Consider the following 27,662-nt stretch of genomic DNA (forward strand, 5'->3'; position numbering starts at 1 on the left):
AGCTCCTCCCTGGACAGGAGCCTTGTCACCCGTGCAACTTGAAATGTACACTCACGACAACACTTTGGACACACATTCCCAATTACACAGAGACTCAGAGAAGCTACCAGCTAGCAGATGACAGCGTGAACGGTCACAGCAGTAGGAAAGCCCAAAGCGATGCTAGTGAAGGAGAGCAGTCTGGTCGGGTGGGCACGGAGAATGGTATGGAGGGTTGGTGAGATTGGAAAGATCATTTGAGACCAGAGTAGGCCCCCATAAAAAGTCTGACTTTAGTCTGTGATAATAGCTTGCATTTATTGAGCACAGTTCTAAACCCTAATAATTTAATCCTCACAACAACCATGTAAGGTAAAATATTGATTTTTTAAAATGTATGTTCATTGTTGAAAGTATTACAGAAATTCCTCCTATTTTCTCCCAGTGACCCCCGCTACCCAGCTCCCCTGGCTCAAGGCCTTCACTACACTATTGTCTGTGTCCTTGGGTTATGCATATAGGCATATAAATTATTTGGTTAATCTCTTCCTGCCCCCACCCCCGCTCTCCCTTCCCTCTAAGATTCGTCAGTCTGTTCCATGCTTCCACGTCTCTTGTCTATTTTGTTGTCAGCTTACTTTGTTCCTTAGATTCCACAAATAAGTGACACCATGTGATAACTTGTCTTTCTTTGACTGGCTTATTTCACTTAGCATAATACTCTCCAGGTCCTTCCATGCTGTCTGAAAGGGTAAGAGATCTTTCTTTGTTACAGCTGCATAGTATTCCATTGTATTTAAATTGTGTGGTACATTTGTACCACAGCTTTTTTTTTTTTTTTTTTATCCTCACCCGAGGACATTTTTCCATTTTTTGTTCAGATAGAGTGGGAGGGAGAGAGAGAGAGAGAGAGAGAGAAACATCAACGTGAAGGGACACATCGAGTGGCTGCCACCCGCACGACCAACCAGGGCCGGGGACAAACTGCAACCGAGGTACGTGCCCTTAGCGGGAACCGAACCCGGGTCTCTCTGGACCACAGGCCGACGCTCCAACTGCTGAGCCAAACCGGCCAGGGCTGTACCACAGCTTTTTTATCTACTCATCTACTGATGGGCGCTTGGGCTATTTCCAGATCTTAGCTAGTGTAAATAGTGCTGCTAAGAACAAAGGGGTATATATATTCTTTCTGATTGGTGTTTAAGGTTTCTTAAGATACATTCCTAGAAGTAGGATCACTGGGTCAAATGGCAATTTCATTTTTAATTTTTTGTGGAAACTTCATACTGCTTTTCACAGTGGCTGACCAGTCTGCATTCCCACCAGCAGTGTATTAGGGTTCCTTTTTCTCCACATCCTCGCTAGCACTTGTTTTGTGTTGATTGGTTGATGGCAGCCATTCTGACAGGTATGAGGTGATACCTCATTGTTGTTTTAATTTGCATCTCTCTGATGATTAAAGATGTTGACCGTTTTTTCATATGTTTCTGGCCATCTGTATGTCTTCTTGGGAGAAGTGTCTATGTAGATCCTTTGCCAAATTTTAATTGGATTATTTGTCTGCCTTTTGTTAGGTTGTATGAGTTCTTAATATATTTTCAAAATTATCAGATGTTCTCTCATACAGTGGGATCTCTTTTCATTTTGTTGATGATTTCTTTTGCTGTGCATAAGTTTTTGTTTGTTTTTTGTATTTTTATTTTTTTTCAATTTTTATTAATTTATTTTTGTTACAGATGTTTCTCCGTTTTCCTCCCCAGACCCCCTCTTCCACATCCTGCCCTCCCCACCCCTCTAGCATTGCTGTCTTTGTCCATTGGTTATGCATACATGCATATAAGTTCTTTGGTTCATCTCATCCATCACCACCCCCACCACCCTACTCTGAGGACAGCCTCTTTAATAAATGGTGTTGGGAAAATCGGACAGCTACAGGCAGAAAAATGAAACTAGACCATCAACTTACACCATACACAAGAATAAACTCAAAATGGATAAAAGACTTAAATGTAGGTCATGAAACCATAAAAATCCTAGAAGCAACCAAAGGCAGCAAAATCACAGACATCTCTAGCAGAATTTTCACCGATACACCACCTAGGGCAAGAGAAACAAAAAATAATAATAAACAAATGGGACTGAAACAAACAAATAAATAAACAGATGGGACTGCATCAAAATAAAAGGCTTCTGCACAGCAAAATATTGATTATTTCCCATTTAGAAATAACAAAACCGTGCCACGGACAAATCAAGTCCCTTGAGCATGATCACAGAACTGGTAAGCAACAGCATTGATATCCAAAGCTAGAATATTCAGCTCCACCGCGCAGGCCATCGGGGCAACAAAGGCTTTCTGAAGAGGAAGGTTCTATCCTAGCCTTGTTTTAGGGGCAACTGGTGCAATGCTGAGGAAGAGCCAGGGAGGGCAGATTCTGGAGTGGGGTTGAGTCTCTTGGTCGCCTGGTCTGTTTCTTTGCCTGACTCGGGCAGCCTGAGTGGTGACCCGCGGGCTCGGTGCCCCAGCCAGGCCTCTCTGCATCCCGCCAGCTGTCCGCCATCTGCTGCCTGTAACAACGCGCAGCCCTTACTGAAGCACCTGCCTCCCTCCAACCACATAGCCCCTGCCCTCCTCCAGAGGAGAGCTTCTAGCTCAGAACCTGACCACAGCCTTCCCTGCATCCCTCTCTGCCTGCCTGCTCCTCTGAAGGCCTGATGGAAGAGCGTAAGTGGATGGTTGAAGACAGCACCATCCTGAGAATACGCTGTTTCCCTCCATCCAGCTGGATCTAAGGCTCAATAATTCAGACCAGCTCTGCAATTTCCTCAGTCTGTCCTGTCAGAACAGGGTTTGATAGTGCTCCCAGCAGCAGAAGTAATTAACCATTCCCATCTCAGTGCTACATATGACCGAGATGGGCGAAGTTTGCGCTGGCCATGCTCCCAATGGCTCAGCCCTTAATTGTCAGTCAGCCTGAGTGTTTGGCTGTAACAGAGCTTAGAAACTTCAATAGAAACCTCACTGCAAAACACAGCCCTGCAGGGTAGCATGCCTGGCCGGTGCCTCTGCCCGCCCTCCGCGGGTCATAGGTGGCTGACACCCGGAAGAGCTGAGGAGGGAGAGGCTGAAATATATGAGTGGGGCCAGAGGGACCTAATGAAATTTCTTTTTTAAAAAAAATAAACTTTTATTGAAGTATCACATACAAGTAGAAAAGCACATAAGCCGTAAGTACATAGCTTGGTTCATTGTCACAAAATTATCACACCTATGTAACCACAGCTCATGAAGGAGGACAGTCCCCCACCCCTGAAGCTCCCCTTGGTCTTCTTTCCAGTCACACTTTCCTCCTCCTCCCAGAAGTGAGCGCTGGCTGAACTTCTAGCACCATATGTTATTTTGGCCTATTTTTGGATTTCATATAAGAAGAATCATATAAGTATTCTTCTGTATCTTTCTTTAATATTATGTTTATATCTATACATACAATCATGCTGTTGGTAAAAATAATAATAGTAATTTCTTTCTTTGCAATCTTTAAAGTTTCTAATGTTTTGTTTTCTTTTTTCTTGTCCTATTATTGTGTCTACAACTGCAAGTACAATGGTGGAAAGAGGTGGTGAGTGGGGCCTCAGTTGCATTCCTAATTATAGAGGAAAAAGCTTTCAATAATTGACCATTAAGTATGATGTTTACTCTAGGTTTTGTGCATGTTCCTTGCCAGATTAAGAAAATCTCTTCCTTTTTATAGTTTACTAAGGGTTTTAATCATGAATCTATGTTTAAACTTAACAGATGATGTCTCTGTACCTGGAAACAATTATATTATTATTTTTCTCCTTTTTACTGGAAATGTGGTAAATCACATTATTTTTTAATGTAAGATTCACCTTGCACTTCTATAATCAATACAACTTAGTTGCTACATGTTCAACTTTTTGTATTTTGCTAGATTCCACTTGCTCTTTTTTCCATATAATTTTTGCATCTATATTAGTGATTATCCTATCATCTTTCTTTCTTTATCTTTCTAAGGTTATAAAGTCCTCATAAGTTACATCGGGAAGTGTTCCCTCTTTTTCTCCTCTCAGGAAGACTTGGTAAAACATGGTACTGTGCCTTCCTTAAATGTCAGAAGCTTTTACTGATGAAATCATCTGTTTTCTTTGTGGAATATTTTAAATTATAAATTCAATTTCCTTAATACATATTAGGCAATTCAGATTTCTGTTACTTGGTGTATCAGTTCTGGTAAGATGTCGATGTCAACAATTTCTAATTGATTGGCATAAAATTGTTTATATAGCCTGTTATTATCTTTTCAATATCTGTTGCAGCTGACATTATGTACTCTGTCTTATTCTGAATATTGATTATGTATGCCTTTTCTGTTTTCTCTTTTTATCTTCTATCAGCCTTACTAGGGAATTATCAGTTCTGCTAGTCTTTTTCAAGAAACCGAAAAGTTACCAATATTGTGTTTTTTACTTTATTGACTGTCTCCATTTGATATCTATTTTTATATTATTAATATTTGAACATATCTCTTTCTTCCTACTTACTTTGGATTTGGGGTTAGTTTGTTCTTTTTCTTCTTTTTTTAAATGTTTTTATTGATTTTTTAGAAAGAGGAAGGGAGAGAAAGATAGAAACGTCTATGTGAGAGAGACACATAGATCTTCATGCCCCCCACAGGGGATAGAGCCTGCAACCTGGGCATGTTCCCTCACCAGGAATCGAACTGGGATCTCTCAGTCCATGGGACGATGCTCAATCCACTGAGCTACACCAGGCGGGCTTTTTCTAACTTCTTAATATGGCTACTTAGATCATTAATTGTCAGCCTTCCTAGTGGACTGACCCTTTTTATAAAATGTACTTTATATCTAAAAATAACTCTTGCTTTAAAGTCAACTTTGTATATTAATACAGTTAGTCCATACTCTTTTTGTATCTTTATGCTATATTGTTTTCCAGTTTCTTATTCCAGTTCTTTTGTATTTTTATATTTAAGATATATTTCCTGTTGGCAGCATAGAGTTGGATTTTTTAAAAATCTAATCTGATAATCACTGGCTTTTAATTAAAATGGTTAGTTCATTTATATTTGATATTATTGTATATGATAATTATTTAGGATTAAATCAACTTTATACTATTGGTTTTTAATATGTTCTACCTAGTCTATGTTTCCTTTTCTCCAATTTCTTGTTTTCTATTGAACTAATTATATTTATTATTATTAATATTTTTAATCCTCACCTGAGAACACTTTTCCATTTATCTTCAGATAGAGTGGGAGGGAGGGGGGAAGAGAGAGAGAGAGAGAGAGAGAGAGAGAGAGAGAGAATCCATTGGTTGCCTCCCACATGACTCCAACCAGGGCTGGAGATCAAACCTAAACTGAGGTAGTGCCCTTGACTGGAATCAAACCCGTGACTCTTTGGTCCTTGGGCTGATACTCTAACTGCTTAGCGAAACCAGCCTGGGCTGTATTTTTTATTCTTTATTTTATTTTTCTTTTGGCATGCTACATATTTTTTTACTATTTATCTAATGGGTACCAAGTGTATCATTTTATCACTTTTTCCTTTATAAATCAGTATCTTTATCAATTGCCATACAACGCAAGGATCTTAGAACAATTTAGTGCCCTTCAACTTTTATGCTAGTTATTTATTCTATTGTTTTTAAATATGTTTTTATTTATTTTTTAGAGAGAGAGTAAGTTACATGGATAAAAATATCCATGTGAGAAACATCAATCAGCTGCCTCCTGCATGGCGCCCTCTACTGGGGATCGAGCCCACAACCCGGGCAAGTGCCCTGACTGGAAATCGAACCAGGACCTCTCAGTCCATGGGACAACGCTCAATCCTCTGAGCCACACTGGCTGGGCACTAGTTATTTATTTTAATTCAGTGTATATTAAACAGCCATAATACAGTACTATTTTGTCTTAGCGAGTCAACGTGTATTTGGATTTACTCACATATTACTCTTTCCGTTGATCCTTAATCCTGCTGCATTTCTGTTTCTCCATTTAGAATAATTTTTGTTTTGCCTGGATAACTATTTACTTTCATTTATATCTGCTAAAAAAGAATCTCTCAATTTTTATTAGATTTTAAATGTATTTATGTCTTACTTTGAAAGAATTTTGGAAGAGGATTTAGAATTCTGGGGGGCCAGCTATTCCCCAGCACGCCGAAGGTGTCATTCCCCTGTCTTCTGGTTTCCATCGTCTCCAGTGAGCAATCACCTCCAAGTCTTACTGTTCCTTTTAAAGCATATGTAATTTTTTCATTTGTTTGCTTTTAAAATGTTCTCTGCGTTTGACTTTCAACAATTTTACTATTATGCCTGAGATGTCGAGGTGGTGTTTTTATATTTATCCTGCTCAGTGACTGTAGCATTTTCCAAAACAGGTTCAATGCCCTTTTTACAGTTGTAGAGAAGTTTGAGTTAACATCTCTTTAAATATTGCTCTGCTTCTCCCTCTCTTCTACTCCTGGATTCCAATCACGTATATGACCTTTTCACTGTGTCTCATGTGAAAAGCTTCTTATGCTTTTCTTGTCTTTCTTTCTTTCTTTTAAATTGGTTTGAGAGAGAGAGAAACATTGATGTGAGAGAGAAACATTCATTGGCTGCCTCCTATACACACCCTCACCACACCCTAACCAATAAACAAACCTGCAACCTGGGCAAAAAAACAAATAAACATAATTGCCCTGACCGGGAATCGAACACATCATCTTTCATTGTACAGGATGACGCTCCGACCAACTGAGCCACACTGGCCAGGGTGCTTATGCCTTTTTCTTTGATGATGTTTTGTTTTCTGTTTATTATTCAGTCTGAATATGTTGTTCTGGTCTCTCTTTCTGCTCACTAATTCTCTCTTCAGCTGTGTCTATTCTTTGTTAACCCAATTTGGTAAGTTCTTAATTTCAGTAAATGTGATTTGGGGATAATTTTTAATCTGACAATTTTCATTTGATTTATTTTTAAAGGTTTTAGTACTATGCTGAAATTCTTTACCTGGTCATCTAATTTCTTGATCACGTTAATTATGGTTTGTTAAAGTGGTGTTTGTGTTCAGTAATTCTGATCCTTAGATCTTCTCTGAGTCAGTTGTTTACTTGGTTTTGGTCTTATCTCCTGGTATTTCCAGTAATGGTTGTTTGATTACCAGACATTATGAGTTTTAAAATGTGCAGGTAATTTGAGGGTTTAGATGATGCTATTTTCCTTCAGAAATTGCATACTTCTGCTTTGGGCAAGCAGTTGCCAGGGACCAAGGAGAGACTGAAGTTGGGCTTTAGTTTCTGTGAGGACTGGATGATTTGTTCACTCACACTCCTGGTGTATAACCATGTCACGGGGCCCCTTGGGGTTTTCAGCTATGACCTCTTTCTTGGTGATCCCTGATCTCCAGTTCTCATCCTTCCTACCCAAAGAGATGAGAAAACTTTGCTCAGCATCTTAACCTGTCACTTGTCAGTTTCTTTTCAGTTTCTGAACCTATAAGCCATTGCTTGTGAATTGGCAAAAGTCTGAAGAAGATAAATGGTGCCGACTTTCGGATTAATCTCGCTTCCTTCTCTTCTCTCTAGTATCTGAGCCCCTCAAGTTCTCGCTGACTTGATTACTCTCTAATGCCTCTGAAAAGATAAAGCTTTAAAAACAATTTTCCTATCTTTTGTAGTTGATCTCGGTGGGTGGTCTTTGGTCAGCTATGCTGCTACTACCAAAAGCAGAAATACTGATGGAGGTTCTTGCCGTGTTATAGTAATTGAAGGATTCAGTATCAGTTCATTCATGCTTCCAACAAGCATTCAACAAGAATCCAGTGTATGTCAGGCACCGGGCTCGGTGCTAGTAATAAATACAATGATTAAAACAAACCACATCCAAAATTAAATCTTTCAATTTCCCTGCCTTTGAGACATTCACTGTGACCTGGTGGATGCAAACCTACACAAAGAAAAATTATTTTAGAAACTAATATTCTTTTGTAACTATTTATATGTACAGGGTTACGCGGGGGCACATCAGGGGGAATGATGCTGGACAGGAAAGGTGATATCATGGAAGATTTCAACAAAGGTTATCAGTGGGTCTAGATCACGAAATATGAGCAGAGCAAACAAAGGAAAAGGCTTGAAGGCACAGAATGTATTCGGGGTCAGAAAATAATTTGAGTTTTGTGAAACCAAAATCCATATTTTTATGGGAAGTAGTGATAAGAATGATCATGAGGAAGCAGACTGGTAGGCGTATTATAAGCAGACTTTTATGCCGTGCTGATGAATCTGAGCATTATTCCCTGGTAATGGGCAAACGACCCCCTTTTCTCTGAGACAAGAAAGAAAGCAAAGAAGGCAAACACCGGAGCAATGAGTTTGAAGTTACAGGGCTTTTTGAAGTTGTTGAGGGGTTCTAATCTTGGTGGTCTTTATTTTTATTTCATTTTTTTTATTAGGTGGTCTTTATTTTGCAATGGAAATGAAAGCTGAGACATTGGCTGATAGTAGCAGAGATGTGACAGGGAAATGTAAATAAGATAGTAAATACTTGGAATAATCCCTGCGTTAGCTAGGAAGGAGACCCTTCTAGAGGTGAACAAATGCACTGGTGACCCACAAAGGTTAGCTCTATTCATTTCAGTCCCTTGTCATCGTTTCACAGAAGCAAGTGTCACTTATATTAGTTTTCAAAATGGCACTTAAAGAATTGAAATACAGGCCCTGGCCGGTTTGGCTTAGTGGTTGGAGCGTCAGCCTGCGGTCCAGAGAGACCCGGGTTCGGTTCCCGCTAAGGGCACGTGCCTTAGTTGCAGTTTGTCCCCGGCCCTGGTTGGTCGTGCAGGTGGCAGCCACTCGATGTGTCCCTTTCACGTTGATGTTTCTCTCTCTCTCCCTCTCACTCGGTCTGAACAAAAAATGGAAAAATGTCCTCGGGTGAGGAAAAAAAAACAAAAACAAAGAATTGAAATACAGCAGAGAAGCCACCTCTTTCTTTATTGTGGTAATTTGGAATATAATGGTTAAAATTCCAGGCTCTAAGATCAGGCAAACCTTATTTCAAAACCTGTTGGACATCTTATATTTCTGAATCCCAATGTCCAAATTATATAAAATGGATAGAATAAAAATGACTCTGTGGGATCATCATTATGGTTAAAATGAGCTTTGTCTGGCCCAGCTGGTGTAGCTCAGTTGTTGAGCATCGATCCATGGACCAAGAGGTCGCTGGTTCGATTCTTGGTCATGTCACAAGCCAAGGTTGCGGGCTCGATCCCCAGTAGGGAGCATGCAGGAGGCAGCCAATCTCTCATCAATGTTTTTCTCTCTCTCTCTAAGGGAAAAAAAATAGTCAATAAAACTTTTTTGTCTTTCTTAATGAGCTTGGTCTGGCAAAATATTGAGTCCAGTGCCTGTCACATAACTGGCTTTAATAAATAGTTATAGTTTTAAGTTGTTATTCACATCTTTTTCTTTTTTCTTTTCTTTTTTTTTTTTTTTTTTTTTTTTTGGTCTGTTCTCCTTAAAGGGCATTCTCTTCTCCTCGGTAGAATGTATAAAATCCACACAGGACCTTATAAAGCTCTATCTGCATGAATCAAATCGTGTTTACCGGGATAAGATGGTGGAAGAAAAGGACTTTGTTCTTTTTGATAAAATCCAGACAGAAGTGGTCAAGAAAATTTTTGATGTGAGTATTACCCTGTGAATTATTTTTTACATTTGAAAATTAATGATAGTTATTCAGATGATCATCAAAGATGATAAAAGTCTAGCCCATAAATTGGAGAAATCAGAGATTAGATAAGGGAAGAAAAATCCATCATTATTTTGCCAAGGTAAAAAACGCCAGGGCAGGAAGAGACAAACTAATCATAGGATCTCAGTATTGAGAAGGTCTGTGGACATCAGCTGGCCCAAACCCTCCTTTGGTAGTAACCCCTCTCAACGTTGTTTCCCAAATTAGTCATCCCAGTTGATAATGCGCCAGCATCCTTGGAAACGTACAATCCCATCTATCCCAGGAGAGCCATTTTGGAACTGGGAATGACTGGAAATTAGAACAATTGTGAAATTTGGAACAATTTTAAAGATGAGATTTATTCTAATAATGATCTAAAATGTATGCCCCTATCTACTGATTCTAGGTCTACATGACAAACCTTCAGATATTTTAAGACCATGTATCTTGCCCTTCCCAGGTCTTCTCCTCTCCAAGCCAATAACCTCTATTCTTTTAACCATTGCTCACATGGCTGGTTTTCAGACCCAGAGTAATTTGACATCATCTTAATTATTCTCCCGTCAGTTTCCTCCTCTGAAATCACGGTGCCTGACTTGCGCCACACAACCTAACTGGTGTCTGGCCAAACACAACATCATCATTCCCCTTTTCTTATGTACTGTAATGTTGTTACTATGTTTTACAAACTGCATCCTGCTAAATAGTTGTACCTCAATATAATCCTTCGAAAGAAGGTATCTATGATTACTCAAGTTGAGAAAGTACTTCATATCCTATTCCTTTCTTAGAAGTTCAGTGTATTCAACACATTAAAGCCCCGAACATCGGGAATGACCCTGATTCGTCTATCATTTCCCAAAAATATTAGGCCCCACAACTCTTTCCTTCCATATAAACTATTAATCGTTTTCAGAATGAATGGTCCATAGAATATGCCTTGGAAAACATGAATACATGATCACATCCTAAGACTACATTATATTTCTTAGTGCCAAAATTACCCCACAACTAACACTGAGCCTTCTGTTGACCAAAGCCCCATGTTTTCCATACATACTGCTTGTCTGTCCTCTCTCGAACTCAGAAATAATCGAATCTTGTATTTAAATGTACCATGTTGTCCCTGTGTTCACTTTGTTAGGTTTAGCTCTCCATATTTTCTCCTGATAAGATCCTGGGTCTATCTCTGAAGATAGATACTGTCCACCCCAAATTATATGACAGTCTTTTGAATGTTTGAACAGAATTTTAAGTAACTCAGTTTAGTCTGCTCTTTAGTAGTCCAAGCATTCTGAAATTTTCCACTTATCCCATCATTTTTATAGGGCCTGATGCTCAGCACTCTCACATCTTAGATACCCCTAAGTGTTGTGGAATTTGGCAATTTATGTCTTTATTGTTAGCTCTGCAAACGAGCCTTTACTGTCTTCTTAAACTGGTCTAAGCTGGTACTTTACTGTGACAACACTTAGTCATTAGAATAGAGGTTTCTGTGTCTGTATACTAAGGACACATTGTTTGATCATAGACCCAGACATAATTAATGCTGCCATTGTCCTTTCCCAACAACATTTGTTGGGTGTTGATTTTGTTTTTATTTTTGGATTAGTGCACATTTTTATTTTAGCCCAGACAGCATTTATAGCTTCCTTTTCAAATGAATTTTGTCCTTTTTTATTGTTACAATGTTCGTAAAAAGTATTAATTCCACATAGTTTTACTGCAAAGTGTAATCTCATTATGATGATGAAACACTCAGCATAAACTACTTAAAGAAATCTTGCTCTGTTACCTAACAATGGAATTTTTGGAATCTGAACTATTTGACTTGGCTGGAAATATAAGCATTTTATTCTTGATTTTTATTCTTGTAAAAGCAAAATTCTTGATCCTAGGGATGAGAGGTAGAATGACTTGCTGTCTTACTGGGGTACATCGGTAAGACGTCACCTCACTCCACCTGTGCCAGCCAGCTTGCCCAGCGAGGCGTGCCCAGATGTGATGCTGTTTCTGTGACTTATGCAGCCATAACCAGAGCTCATGCTGTTGGGGGATAACATATCTTCCTTTTCATCCTTGTCCAGCTATTCTGACTTTATGAAACTTATTTTTACAACTGTCTTCTTGGTAAATATATGCATATGTTGATGCTGTATATTATGTGTTGGACCAAAATTAAAATTCCAAAGATTTTTTTTAGATCAGTGATTCCAACCTTTTTATCTCATGGCTCACATACACTAATTACTAAAATTCTATGGCACATACAAAAATATATTTTGGGCCAATCTGACAAAAACATAGGTATAGTTTTGGTTTACACCAGATGACGATTATTGTGTTGGCTGTTGTCATTTTTTTTAATTTGACAAACTAAAGGCAAAAAGAGGTCAGTGCCCCCAGTGAAATAGTCAGCTATTGCATCTTTTAAAACTTCTGTGGCACACTGGTTAAAAATGACTGCTTTAGCCCTGGCCAGTTTGGCTCAGCGGTTGGAGCATCGGCCTGCAGACCAGAGAGTCCTGGGTTTGGTTCCTGCTAGGGGTACATACCCCCCCCCCCAAAAATTACTGCTTTAAATCCGAGATCCTCTGAGGATGTATTTCTGACTGTTGGATCACTTGGTGTCTTCACAGGAAGGCATTGTAAGTAGTGCCGTGACCTGGGAGAATATTTTGTTTAAACAAAAATATGCGATTTTCTCTATTTTTCTTCAAGTTGCTTTTTTTTTTGCTTCTAATACTCCTTTTCATTCTAAAGTACGGAGCCCAGTTCAATTGAATTTCAGATAAAGCACACATAACGTTTTGGTATAAGTTGCATGAGGATCTTGTATTTTTATTTACTGAATCTGACAACCCTGGTTTGAAGATCTGTGAAGGTTCACGTTCATGCTCTGGAAGAGCTTGCACGAAGTGCTACGGCAGGATGCGTACTGGGCTTACAGTCAGATCGGCTCTGCCACTAACCAGCTTCATGACTTTTACAAAGACACTTGACCTCTCTGGGCCTCCTGTTTTTTTGTCTGTAAAAATTAAGAGGCTGGATTAAATGGCTTCTAAATTCTATGATTAAAATGATCCTCAAAATGTCCCTTCTCAACATATTAGTAAACATAAGGTACTAAAAAGGGAAGGTTAGTGAAAGTAGCAAGTGGCTGGTTACCATAAACTTTCTTATGTAAAACTAGAAGGTTCATGGTAACTGTGAGAGTGAAAGATCTCGGGAGGCCTTCTGGAGGAGGTGGCCCCGAGCAGGGCCTGAGCAGCTTTCACGGGGCATTTGCAAAGCAAGCCACAAGGTCACAGGGAATACCATGAGTGGAGACATTACGTTGCAAGTAAAAGGCACATTTGGGAATCAGTGAATAGACCACTTGGATCATTTTTTAAAAAGCTGCGAATTCATAAGTTTTTACTTTATTTTTCATTAAAAATTTTTTTATTACAGTTCATGTTCAGTGTTATTTTATATTTGTTTGGGGTATAGAGCGTAGTAGTTAGACATTTATAAAATTTACAAAGTAATCCCCCCAGTAAGTCTAGTACTCACCTGGCACCATACATAGTTATTAGAATCCTATTGGCTATATTCCCTATGCTGTACTTGACTCGTGAAGCCCAAATCTTTATGAAGGTTTTGTAAATAAAAGCCCTACTGCAAAACTTTAAGGTTTTTTTGTTTTTTTTTTGTGGTACGTGCCTCTAGGGGGAACCGAACCCAGGACTCTCTGATCCGCAGTTTGATGCTCAACCGCTGAGCCAAACTGACCAGGGCCAAAACTTTAAGATTATCAACATCCTTATAACACAAACCAGTCACCGAAAGATGGCTGGTGGCAGATTCTTCACAAACCAAGCCCTCTATGCTGAACTTATGAAGTTGGGGTTTGCATCCTACCATGTGCAGGAAATATCACAGGAAACAGGAAAGGGTGTTTTATGATATTGCTGTGGATTTCAGAACAAGACATGTTGGAATGGGTGCTAGAGAGGTGAGGCCATTGGGTCATGATCTCCCTCACTCAACACTGGTGAAAGAGCCCCCACTTAGAGAGATACAGCCTTGTGTCCCCATTCACTCTGCTCATAAATGGAGTCCATTTCTTATCCTTAGCCCAAAAAGAATAGCAAACGTCATCCATTCATGGAGCTGATAAATGAATATTAAACATCCATTTTATTTTATTTATTTATTTATTTATTGTTAATCTTCACTTGAGGATATTTTTTCATTGATTTTTAGATAGTGTGGAAGGGAGGGAGGGGGAGAGAGAGAGAGAGAGAGACAGAGACAGAGACACATCTACGTGAGAGAGACACATCATTTGGTTGCCTCCTGTACAACCCGAACCAGGGCCAGGATCAAACCTGCAACCCAGGTATAATGTACCCTTGACCAAGCATTGAACCTGTGACCCTTCTGTCTGTAGGCCGATGCTCTCACCACTGAGCCCAACCAGCCAGACCTAAACATCTTTTTTATTTTTTTTTAATGAAATAAATATTTTTATTGACTTTTTAGAGGGAAAGGGAGAGAGAAATAAAACCATCAATGTGAGAGAGACACATCAACTGCTTGCCTCCTGCACACCCCCTACTGGGGATCAAGCCCACAACCCAGGCATGTGCTCTGACCAGGAATTGAACCAGGACCTCTCAGTCGATGGGCAACACTCAATCCACTGAGCCACCCCATCCAGGCCTAAACATCTACTTCAGAGGCTTTCTCAAAGAGGGGAGATGTTGGAATCAGCACTGATATTTAATTTTTAGGGAGTGTGCAGAGAGAAAAGGGAAATCAGATGTCTCTACTCTGTGTGGAACCAGAATGAAGTCAATGAGGAGGGTCCTTGTCCCTGTATCTCACTACCAGGATGTCGAAGAGACTGTGGAGCAGACTCGGGGCCTGAACGTGTATTGCCACTTTGCAAATGGCATCGGTGAGCCCAAGTACATGCCTGTCCAGTCATGGGAACTTTTGACGCAGACTCTGGTGGAGGCCTTGGAGAACCACAATGAAGTCAACACAGTGATGGACCTGGTTTTCTTTGAGGATGCCATACGCCACGTGTAAGTGTGCTTCTCGTGTTTTCTTTGCTCAGTTGCCTCCTCTTCCCGATGTCTGGGGTCTCACTTGAGCATTGGAAGACACTCACAAAACCAGGAAGGCAGCTACTGCTGCTTCTGTGGAGATCCAGATGGTGGCTCCCGCCGCTGGCCCTAGGGGGCACCATAGCGCTGAGCTCTGGCAGAACAGCATTTATTTCCTTGTCTGTAACCTACAGTGCCGGGGCATGACCACAGTGGCACCATGGGGAAATCTGAGATAACACAAGGAGCACCGGAAAGCTCAGATCCTGTATCCCCACCCCACACGGGTCCAAGGGACAATTTTGTAATAATGAGATTGGAGCTTTTCGTTTAAGAGCACATGTCTTTCAAAGGTTAAATATCCTGTTAAGTATTGTTATCAAATGAATCACTGAAGGAGTCACCAAGCCTCCCAGACAATGTATACTCATGCCAAAGCTTTCCCTATACTGCTCTTCAAGTCCCCGTCTTGAGTCCCACTCACCACCCCTCCCTGCCTGCCCAAATTCTTCCACCCTCTCTTCTGCTACTCATGGTTGACCTCATCCTCTGCTGCTCTGATCCATTCTGACTGAAACCCGAGGGGCCCTGGGTGGAGGAAAAGCTGTTTTCTCTTCCCCATTCTATGTAGCCAGGGCCTAGAGAGACGTGAACACCCTCCTTACCCCACCTCATCCCAATGGCATGTTTAAAGCATTTCTCCTTCACAAACTCCAGTCTTTCTGAGTCCCAGGCAATGAGAGTTTCCCACGCATGACCTCTGCTTCTTCCTGTCGTCTGCGAGCATCCAGTCACTCCCATCACTGACCTGTGACCTTAGTGCCACCGCCATGCTCCTCGGTCATATCTTTCTTCATTCCTGCCAGCCGTGTCACAGCTTGTCTTCCTGTCCCTCGGCCTCCTCAGCTCCTGTGGTCTTCCCTCCATCCCACCTCGGCCACTCATTCACGTGTCCCCATCTAGAACTTCTACCAAGGATGGACCCACCTCCAAAATCCCAACTTCAAACCTTCCACTCTCCGACTGGCCTTTCCTACCCTTTCAGTCACCTGCGTGAGCTTTCATCCCAGCTCTTCTCAAGCTTATCAAGACTTCATTTCATGACGAGAAAGGAACTGTTCTCAAATTCTATGTTCCTTCCTCTACCATGTCTTCACCTTCCTCAACCACCGTAGACTCAATTGTCCTGGTGCAAGTTCTCTAACTTTCCTGTCATTGCACCCATGTGACAAACCCCCACTATCTTCTTATTCCACACTTGCCCCTAAGTACCTGAAGATTATTGAAGAAAAACCCCCACCATGTTGGGTTGGTTTGCTTCAGATTTTCAGCCACAAATACCAAATGGGCCCTTGACTTCCAGAAATGCTCTTCCACCAACCTTGCTGGCTTCCCCATCCTGTGATGACTGCATCACACACATTTCTTCTCAAGCTTTTAACACCCCTGCCCTCTCTTCATTGGCAGTTCATGAGCACCTCTCTTATTTCGCTGAGATAATGAAAGCAACCGAAAGAGAATTCTCTCCTTTCCCTGCCATCAAATCTAACAGCCTATCTGTAATCCACCCACATCCCACACATAAATACTGACTTTCCGAGTATTTCAGTTACTGTTCATATCTGGGGTCCATTCGCCCACATGTGCATAGTGTCCCATCTCCTCTCACCTTCTCAGTGACTCTACTCCTTCCTGCAATTGGCTTCTCTCCTCTCTTCTCTTCTCTTCTCTTCTCTTCTCTTCTCTTTCTCTTCTCTTCTCTTCTCTTCTCTTCTCTTCTCTTCTCTTCTCCCTTCTCTTCTCCTCTTCTATTCCTCCTCCTCGCCCTCCCCTCTTCCCTCCCTCCTCTCTTCTTCTCTTCCTTCTCATTCCATCATCATCAACTTATTAATTTCCTGATCATATGCATTAATATCAACATGCCATATTATCACTTACCAAAGTGAATAAACTATTCTTAGTTCTTATATCCCTTTTCATGTACTGCCCCATTTCTCTCCTATTTACAACCAAACTCATCAAAGAGGGTGCTTGTCACATGTTCTCTTATCTCCTTTCCTCCGCCTACTTATTACCACTTAGACAAAGAAGTTCTAACCAATGTCACCAAATACCTCCCTCTCACCAAATGCAATGGTCACTGATGGGTCCCCCCTCATATTGCTTGACTGCCCTCCTGCAGTTGTCATGATTAGCCACTCTGTTTGTTTACATCCATCCAGTCATCCTGTACATAGCTATAGATTAGTCTGAGTATGAGTTTAGGGATCTTTGTTTTAGTCACTGCTAGATCTCCAACCCTAGGATGGTGTCTGAGCACAGCAGGTGCTCAATATAAATTCTTAGCATGTCCTATGAGATAAGCAACGTAGGGGGAGGAGGACAGAGGGTGCTGGGGTGGCTGTGATTTTAAATGAGGTGGTCAGAAAGGCCTCGCTGAGAAGGCAGCATTTGACGTGACATGTAAGAGCCAATCAACATGGAAGTCACTATGGGCCTGGTGCACGTGATTTGCATACATCAGTGCATTTAGCCTTCACAAAAACCCTGACGAAGGGAAGGTCTAACATCACACTCCCCAGAGCTTTGTTACCTCACATTCATGTGGTCTGGCTCCAGAGTGGTTGCTCTCAACCATCACCCAGTGATGCTCCTTCACGTGCCTGTTGTCTTCCCCTGATCCAAGCGAGCTCCTTGAGCATGGACTTGTGCCACTCACCACTGACTCCCAGTGCCCCGGACAGTGCCTGGTGCTTACTGGGTGGGCAGTAAATAATGGTTTTAAAATGAAGGCCAAGGGAGGGGTGGGGTGGCTGGGTGGAGGTGGGCAAAGGAGGGGGAAATGGGAGACATCTGTGATAGTGTCAACAATTTTTTAAAAAATTCACTAATCTTGTCAACACTTCAGTGAGTATTTCTCTCCTCTTTAAGAGCTACAGGCTTGGGATTGAGAGACATTTTTGTCTTTTAAGAGTACATTAAATCTGAGCTAATAGCAAGTGATTCCGTCAATGTGGTCTCCAACATGGGTGATCAAACTGACTAGCACTGTTTTAGCAATAGAAAAATAACAGCAGGAAAAAAAGATGGCTGTGGGCAGGACCAGAGCGAGGATGAGTGTGTGAAAGTGTGAGAAAGTGTGACAAAGAGTGTGAGTGGACGTGAATGTGGACAAGCAACCTTGAGCAGTGCAGAAACATGGGGCAGAGGGTTCCCGTGCTGTGGACGAAGCAGCGGCTATCCCCGTAAGCAGCTTATCAGGGCGCTTCTCCCTGCGCTGCTGGGAGGCCTCATCATTTTGAAAGATCCCTGGTCTTCTCTGGGAGGAAGCAGTTGGAGCGGTTAGGGCTGAGCGACCTGAGTCCACCAGAGTGCCTTGCACCATCAGACCAGTGGACCCCACTGTGCCAACGCAGACCAGCGCACAGTAGCGGCGCTATCAAGGTGCCTGCTGCAGTAGCTGCAACCGGCTGGGAGCTGAGCACCATCCCCCACAGCAGAAGCCTGATCAGAGCCCAGCATTTCCCCCACAGCAGCAGTGACTGAGTGGGAGTGGAGCCCCACCCACAATAGCAGCTGAGGCGTGGGATCTGAGACACACCCCCAGCAGCAGAGGCTCTGGAGAGGACATCCATCCCCAGGCAGCAGCAGCAGCAGCACAGATCAGCAGCTGAGACCTGCACCTGACAACTGCACCAGCAAATTGGGAGTGGAGCACCTCCCCCAGCAGCAGCAAAGTCCCGGGATCTGAGCATCCTCAGCCCCCAATAGCAGCAGAGGATTGAAAACTGAGAGCACCTCCTGGCAAGAGCAGCAGCACAAACCGGGAGCTGACACTCACCCCCAGCAGAGAATAATCAGGAGCCGAGCCCCACCAGGCAGCAGTGCACCCCAGCAGAAACACAGCATGACCCACGCACCACAGCAGTGCACCAACAGAAACCACACACCTCAGCAGTGTACCAGTGGGACCCACGCACCTAACACAACAAACCAATACCAGCCACCAGTTGTCAAATCTCAGGACCCACAGGAGGCAAAAGGCACCACACACCAAAACAGTCTGGGAGGCACAGCAGCTTTATTTGATGCACACTTACCTGCCTACACACTCCAACATCCCTCACCAGACCTAGAACTACCAGACTGCTAAAATGGTGAGACAAAGAAACAACACCCAGCTGAAAGAAAAAGAGGAATTACCAGAAAAGGAGCTACAGGAAATTGAAAAAAGCAATTTGTCAGATAAAGAATTCAAAGCAATGATTTTAAGGGTGCTCAAACAATTTAGTGAGAAATACAAGCAACTGAATGAGAATTATAAAGAGCTCAGTGGAAACTACATCAACGTAAAAAAAGATGTAGAAGCTATGAATAAAAATCAAGAGGAAATAAAAAATGGCATAGCTGTTATGAAAAATACCTTAGAAGGATTCAATAGTAGATTAGAAGAAGTTGGAGACTGAATCAGTGAGTTAGGAGACAAGGTAGGAAAAAATATACCCAAATAGAGCAGCAAATGGGGGAAAAAAAATTAAAAAGCAGGAGAATTTAAGGGGGCTTTGGAACAGTACAAAATGTAACAACATTTGCACCATAGGGATACTGGAAAGAGAAGAATCAGAAAAAGGAATAGAGAACCTTTTTGAAGAAATAATGACAGAAAACTTCCTTAATTTGGTGAAGGTAAAAGTCACACAAGTTCAGGGAACACAATGAGTCCCAAGCAAGAAGAACCCCAAAAGATCCACAGCTAGAAACATCATAATTAAAATGGCAGACATTAAAGACAAAGAAATAATCTTAAAGGAAGCAAGAGAGAGACAGAAAGTTACCTACAAAGGAGCTCCCGTTAGATTGTAAGCTGATTTCTCAATGGAAACACTGCACACCAGAAGGGAGTGGCATGAAGTGTACAAAGTAATGAAAGGCAAGAGTCTGAATCCAAGACTACTCTATCCAACAAAGCTATCATTCAGAATTGAAGGTGAAATAAAGAGCTTCACAGACACACACACACACAACTAAAGGAATTTACTACCACCACACCAGCACTGCAGGAAATGCCAAAGGACTGCTGGAAGAAGAAAAATAGAGAGAGAAGAACACAGGCATAAAATAAAAATTGCAACTAATAATTATCTATTAATAATAACCTTAAATGTGAATTCCAAAATGGTGGCAGAGTAAATGGAAGCTACACAGATCATCTCTCAGGACCAAACTGGAATTACAACTAAAATAAAGACAAATCATGAGGAAAAAGCAACAGAAAAGCAGTTCGCAAGGACCATATAACCAGGGACACTGAATTAATCTTGGTAGGATTGCAGAGGTACGAGAGGGGGGCTGGGAGCCCACGGACAGCAGCGGTCTTAGCTGTGAGCAGTACCCTCGGAATTAAAATTCCTAGCTCGCTCCACAGCACAGAGTGCTGGGACAGAGCACTAAAATAGCCACAACCACTCACCTTGGACTCTGGAAGAGGGAGGGTGGGCTGGACTGGAACTGTGTGTGGACACTCAGGATTTGTAGGGTGCTCAAAGCTTTTACTGAGTTGTGGCCACACAGGATGGTGGCCATCTTACTCCTTCCCAGGACTCTGGGGAGAGGCGGTGGCCCCTCCCTAGGAGATTCAATCCCACCCAGGTGGGCCATTGAAATGCAAATTGAGGCTCATTAACAACCAGCTTCTGCTCCACCTTTGGGAAATACTCTTACACTGAACACCTGAGGGAGTTTTCCATTCAACTGAGAACCCAAGGCTCTTCAAGTAACCACAACTGACAGCCTCCAGGCAAAAAGCAAGAGAATAACTAAACTGTTCTTGGGCTTGGAAATCTACCCAGGAAAGTAAGATTTGACAGTGGTGTTTAATGGAGGTCCTCATCCAAACCCAGTAGAGTGAGCCACAAATATCAGAACACCAACACCCACAGGAAAAATTTGGCAGGCTCCAAAACCACTGAGATAGCCAAAATGGTGAAACAAAGAAACAAATCCCAAATGAGAGAACGAGAAACCTCTACAGAAAATAAGATCAATGAAATGCAGTTAAGCAAGTTACCGGAGGTAGAATTCAAAGCCATGATCATGAGGAAGCTCAATAGCATGAGAAAGGACATCAACACCATGAGTAAAGACAGAGAATTATTGAAAATCAACCAATTGGAAATGAAAAACCACCAACAAGAAATGCAGAAAGACATAGCAGAAATAGAGAACACATTGGAAGGACTAACCAGCAGAGTAGAGGAAGCTGAGGACCGGATCAGTGAATTAGAAGACAGGGTAGAATGAATCAACCAATTAGAAAACCAAAAGGAAAAAAAACAATTAAAAAACAGGAAGACAGCTTTAGAGAACTGTGGGACAACTGGAAACATAATAATATTTACATCATAGGAGTCCCTGAAGAAGGAGAAAATGAGCAAGGGTTAGAGAATATATTTGAAGAAATAGTGACAGAAAACTTTCCAACCTTGGTGAAGGAAGAAGGTATTCAAGTTCAAGAAGCACAGAGAACCCCAAGTAAGAAGAACCCAAACAGGCTCACACCAAGACACATAGTAATTAAAATGCCAAATATTAAAGACAAAGAGAGAATCCTAAAGGCAGCAAGAGATGAGCAACAAGTTACCTACAAAGGAACCCCCGTAAAGCTCTCAGCTCTCTCCTCAAAAAAAAATACTACAGGCCAGAAGGGAATGGCATGAAGTAATGAAGGCCATGAAAAACAAGGATCTGAATCGAAGACTACTCTATCCAGCAAGGCTATTATTCAAAATAGAAGGTCAAATAAAGAGCCTCCCAGACAAAAAAAAAAAAAAAGGCTAACGGAATACATTAGCACCAAACCAGCACTACAAGAAATGATAAAAGGGCTGCTGTAATTAGTAGAAGAAATAGAAAGAAAAATATAACCACACTAAACAAAAATGGCAATAAGTAAGTACGTATCAATAATCACCTTCAATGTAAATAGATTGCATGCTCTGATAAAAAGACAGAGTAGGTGATTGGATAAGAAAGCATGATTCATATATGTTGTTTACAAGAGACCCACCTCACAACAGAAGACTCACATAGGTTGAAAGTGAAGGGATGGAAAAAAATCTTCCAAGCAAATAAAAAGGAAAAAAAGCTGGGGTAGCAATACTCATATCTGATTAAATAGATTTCAAAATACAGGCCATAACTAGAGACAGAGATGGTCACTACATAATATTAAAAGGATCTATCCAACAGGAAGATATAATTTTGGTAAATATATATGCACCCAATATAGGAGCAACAACATATATTAAAAATCTCCAGGAGGACTTCAAAGGAGAAATCTACAGCAATACAATCATAGCAGGGGACTTCAACACCCCACTGACATCAGTGAATAGATCCTCTGGACAAAAAAAATTAGCAAAGAAACAGAGGCTCTAAATGAAGCACTAGACCAAATGGATTTAATAGATATCTACAGAGAATTACACTCCAAAACTGCAAAATTCACATTTTTCTCAAGTGAACATGGGACATTCTCAAAGATAGATCACAAGGTAGGACACAAACTAAACCTCTACAAGTTCAGGAAGATTGAAATCATATCAAGCATCTTCTCAGATCACAATGGCATGCAACTAGAATTTAATTGCAACAAGAACATGCAAAGACATTTGAACACATGGAGACTAAATAACATGTTCTTAAACAATGGATGGGTCACCGAGGAGATCAATAAAGACATTAAAAACTTCCTGGAAACCAATGAAAATGAACACACAACAACACAAAATCTATGGGATGCAGTGAAAGCAGTTCTGAGAGAGAAGTTCATAGCACTACAGGCCTACCTCAAGAAAAAAGAAAAATTTCTAATAGACTATCTAATCTCACAACTTAAAAAAATTAGAAAGAAAGAAAGAAAGAAAGAAAGAAAGAAAGAAAGAAAGAAAGAAAGAAAGAAAGAAACCAGGGTAAGTAGAAGGAAGGAAATAATAAAGATAAGAGCAGCCATAAATGCCATAGAGACCAAAAAATAAATAAATAAATAAACCACAATTCAAAGGATCAAACACGGAGTTGGTTCTTTGAAAAGATAAACAAGATTGATGGACCCATAGCTAGACTCCCAAGAAACAAAGAGAGAGAACCCAAATACACAAAATCAGAAATGAAAGAGGAGAAGAAACAACTGACACCACAGAAATACAAAGTATTGTTAACAAATCTCTGAACAATTATATGGCAACAAATTCGATAATCTAAGTGAAATGGATGAATTTCTAGAAATACACAGTGTCCCAAAACTGAACAGGGAAGAGATAGAAAACTTGAACAGACCAATAACAACTAAGGAAATTGAAGAGGTAATCAAGACTCTCCCAGCAAACAAAAGCCCAGGCCCTGATGGCTTCATGGGGGAGTTTTACCAAACATTCAAAGAAGAACTAACACCCATTCTCCTCAATGTATTTAAAAAATTCAAAAAGAAGGAAGACTTTCAAACTCGTTTTATGAGGCCAGCATAATTCTAATTCTAAAACCAGAAACAGACACTACAAAGAAATAAAACTACAGGCCAATATCCCTGATGAACATAGATGCCAAAATACTTAACTGAATAGTAGCAAATCTGATTCAGGAATAGATCAAAAAAAATTATTCACCATGACCAAATGGGATTCATCCCAGGGATGCAAGGATGGTACAATATTCGCAAATCAATAAGTGTGATACACCACATAAACAAAGTGAAAGATAAAGATCATATGATCATATAAATAGATGCTGAAAAAGCATTTGACAAAATTCAGCAACCATTTCTGATAAAAACACTCAGCAATTTGGGAACAGAGGGATCATATCTCGACATAATAAAGGCCATATATGAAAGACCTACAGCCAACATCATACTCAATGGGCAAAAACTAAAAGCATTTTCCTTAAGAACAGGAACAAGACAGGAGGCCATTTCGCCCCTCTTATTTTACATAGTACTGGAAGTCTTACCCACAGCAATCGGACATGAATAAAAAAAAAAGGAGATCCAAATTGGAAAGGAGGAAGTGAAACTGTCATTATTTGCAGATGGCATGATATTATACATAGAAAACCGTAAAGACTCCATCAAAAATCTACTAGTCTTAATAAATGATTTTGGTACAGTAGCAGGATACAAAATTAATGTCAATAAATCAACAGCATTCATTTACACTAATGATGAACTCACAGAAAGAGAAACTAAAAAAAAATCCCATTTATCATTGTGGCAAAAAAATTAAGATACCTAGGAATAAACTTAACCAAGAAAGTAAAGAACCTATTTGCAGAAAACTACAGGTCATTGAAAAAAGAAATAGAGGAAAATATTAAAAAAGTGGAAGCACATACCTTGTTCATGGATTGCAAAAATTAACATCTTTAAAATGTCCATATTAGCCAAAGCAATCTATTGATTCAATGCAATCTCCATCAAAATACCAATGACATATTTCACAGAACTAGAACAAACACTTCAAAGTTTATATGGAACCAAGAAAGACCCCAAATGGCCACAGCAATCTTGAAAAAGAAAGACAAAGTAGGTGGGATCACATTACTGGATATCAGGTAAAGCGACTGTAATCAAAACAGCCTGGTACTGGCACAAGAATAGGCATATATACTCTGGGAAAAGAACAGAGTACCCAGAAATGGACCCAAGACATTATGCTTAATTAATATTTGACAAAGGTGGCAAGAGCATAAAATGGAGTAAAGATGGCCTCTTTAATAAATGGTTTTGCAAAAATTGGACAGCTACATGCAAATAAATGAAACTAGACCATCAACTTATACCATACAGAAGAATAAACTCAAAATGGATAAAAGACTTAAATGTGACTCATGAATCCATAAATATTCTAGAAGAAAATGTAAGCAACACTATTTCGGACATTATACACAGCAGAATTTTCACTGATACATCACCTAAGGCAACAGAAACAAAGGAAAAAGTGAACACATAGGACTACATCATACTCAAACAGTTCTGCACAGCTAAAGAAACAACCATTAAAATGGAAAGGGAGCCCTGGCCGGTTTTGCTCAGTGGTTGGAGCGTTGGCCTGTGGACCAGAGAGTCCCAGGTTCGGTTCCCGCTAGGGGCATAAAGCAAAAAAAAAAAAAAAAAAAAAAGGAAAGGGAACCCACTGTATGGGAGAGCATATTGCCAATGATATATCAGATAAGGGGTTAATTTTTAATATATATAGAGTACTTGTACAACTCAACAAAAGGAAAACAAAGAATCCAATTAAAAATGGGTAGAGGAACTACATAGACACCTCTCCAAACAGGACACACAAATGGCCAAGAGACATGTGAAGAAATGTTCAACATCACTAATCATTAGAGAGATGCAAGTTAAAACAACAATGAGGTATCACCTCACACCTGTCAGAATGGCCGCCATCTACAAATCATCAAACAACAAGTGTTGGCGAGGGTGTGGAGAAAAGGGGACTCTAGTACACTGCTGGTGGGAATGCAAACTGGTGCAGCCACTATGGAAAACACTATGGTGTTACCTCAAAAAATTAAAAATTGAATTGCCATTTGACCTAGTGATCCCACTTCTTGGAATATACCCTAAGAAACCTGAAACACCAATCAGAAAGAATATTTGTACTCCCATGTTTATAGCAGCACTGTTTACAATAACTAAGATCTGGAAAAAGCCCAAGTGTACATCAGTAGACGAATGGATAAAAAAAGCTGTGGTACATATACACAATGGAATACTATGCAGCTGTAAGAAAGAAAGATCTCTTATCCTTTGAGACAACATGGAGGGACCTGGAGAGTATAATTCTAAGCAAAACAAGCCAAGCAGAGAAAGACAAATATCAGGTGATCTCACTTATTCATGGAATATAATGAAAATAACAGTCTGAGGAACAGGGTAGACCCAGAGACGTGGAAGTAGGTTACAGACTGACAACTCTCAGAATAGTGGGTGGGGGGGATGGAAGAGATAAACCACAGAACTTATATGCAAAACTGATGGACACGGACAACAAAGCTGGTGACTGGGTTGGGGGGATGGGGAGGAGGGTGTCAATGGGGAAAAAAGTGAGAAACATCTGCAACACAAATAAATTAATAAATAATAATAATAATAATAACCTTAAGTGTAAATGGCTTAAATGTTCCAATCAAAAGACAAAAGGTATGCCCTGGCCAGTTTGGCTCAGCAGTTGAGCATCGGCCTGTGGACCAGAGAGTTCCAGGTTCAGTTCCTGCTAGGGGCACTTAACACAAAAATAAATAAATTAATTAACTAATTAATTTAAACCCAGCACATATATATGCTGTCTATAAGAAACCCACCTCACAATAAAAGACTCACACAGGATGAAAGTGACGGGATAGAAAAAATTTTTCTGGGCAAATGGAAATGAAAATAAAAGTTAGTGTTGCAATACTCATATCTGATAAGATAGACTTCAAAACAAAGGCCATAATAGCAGACAAAAAAGGTCGCTACATAATATTAAAGGGATCAATCCAACAAGAGGGTATGACGCTGGTAAACATATATACATCAGATACAGGAGCACCACAATATTTTAAAACTTCTGGAGGACTTAAAGGGAAAGATCAATAGCAACACAATCATAGTGGGTGACTTTAACACACTACTGACACCACCGGATAGATCTTCTAGACAAAAAATTAACAAGGAAAGAGAGTCCTTAAATAACAAACAAGATCAGTTGAACTTAATTGAACATTAATTTGAACATTTCACCCCAAAGCTGCAGAATATACAGCCTTCTCAAGTGCACACAGGACATTCTCTACGATAGAGCACATGTTAGGATACAAAGTAAGCCTGTACAAATTTAAGAAGATTGAAATCATATCAAGCATCTTCTCAGATCACAATGGCATAAAACTAAAAATCAATTACAATAAAAACACTCAAAAACATTCAAACACACGAGGACTAAATAGCATGTTATTAAACAACAAATGGGTTACCAATGAGATCAAGAAAGAAATCAAAAACTTCCTGGAAACTAATGAAAATGAACACACAACAATACAAAACAAATGGGACACAGCAGAAGCAGTCCTAAGAGGGAAGTTCATAGCAGTACAGGTCTACTTCAAGAAAGAAGAAAAATTTCTAATAAACTATCTAACCAACAACTTATAAATTTAGAAACAGAACAAAAAGAAAAACCCAGAGTTAGTAGAAGGAAAGAAATAATAAAGATCAGAGCAGAAATAAATGACATAGAGACTAAAAAAAAAAAAAAATACAAAAGATCAATGAAACCAAGAACTGGTTCTTTGAAAAGATAAACAAGATTAAGCAACCTTTAGCTAGACTTACCAAGAAACAAAGAGAGTGAACCCAAATAAATAAAATCAGAAATGAAAGAGGTGATGTAACAATGGACACCAGAGAAATACATAGGATTGTAAGAAAATACTATGAGCAATTAAATGCTGACAAATCTGTCAACCTAGGCAAAATGAACAAATTCTTAGATTCATCTACTATTCCAAAACTCAACTTGGAAGAGTCAGAAAACCTGAATTGACCAATAACAATTAAGGAAATAGAAGTGATCAGTAAAATCCCAGCAAACAAAAGACCTCGTCCGGTTGGCTTCACAGAGGAGTTTTACCAAACATTCAAAAAACTAACACCCATTCTCCTCAAACTATTCCAAAAATTCAAGAGGAAGGAAGACTTCCAGCTCTGTTTATGAGGCCAGCATAATCCTAATCCCAAAACCAGATAAAGACACTACAAATAAAGTATG

General features: G+C 40.3%; 1 protein-coding gene across 2 annotated transcripts in view; it reads left to right on the top strand.

The window, feature by feature from the left end:
• The window catches only part of DNAH9 (dynein axonemal heavy chain 9), a 354,158-nt gene that overhangs the window by 187,797 nt on the left and 138,699 nt on the right, over positions 1–27,662 (top strand). For both annotated transcript variants that reach the window (XM_036268293.1, XM_036268294.1), the window contains exons 42-43: positions 9,539–9,700; positions 14,630–14,826. In XM_036268293.1, coding sequence (XP_036124186.1) covers positions 9,539–9,700; positions 14,630–14,826 — 359 coding nt within the window. The remainder of the gene's footprint in view (positions 1–9,538; positions 9,701–14,629; positions 14,827–27,662) is intronic.

Source organism: Molossus molossus, unplaced genomic scaffold (genome assembly GCF_014108415.1).
Source record: "Molossus molossus isolate mMolMol1 unplaced genomic scaffold, mMolMol1.p scaffold_m16_p_19, whole genome shotgun sequence".
Taxonomy (NCBI): domain Eukaryota; kingdom Metazoa; phylum Chordata; class Mammalia; order Chiroptera; family Molossidae; genus Molossus; species Molossus molossus.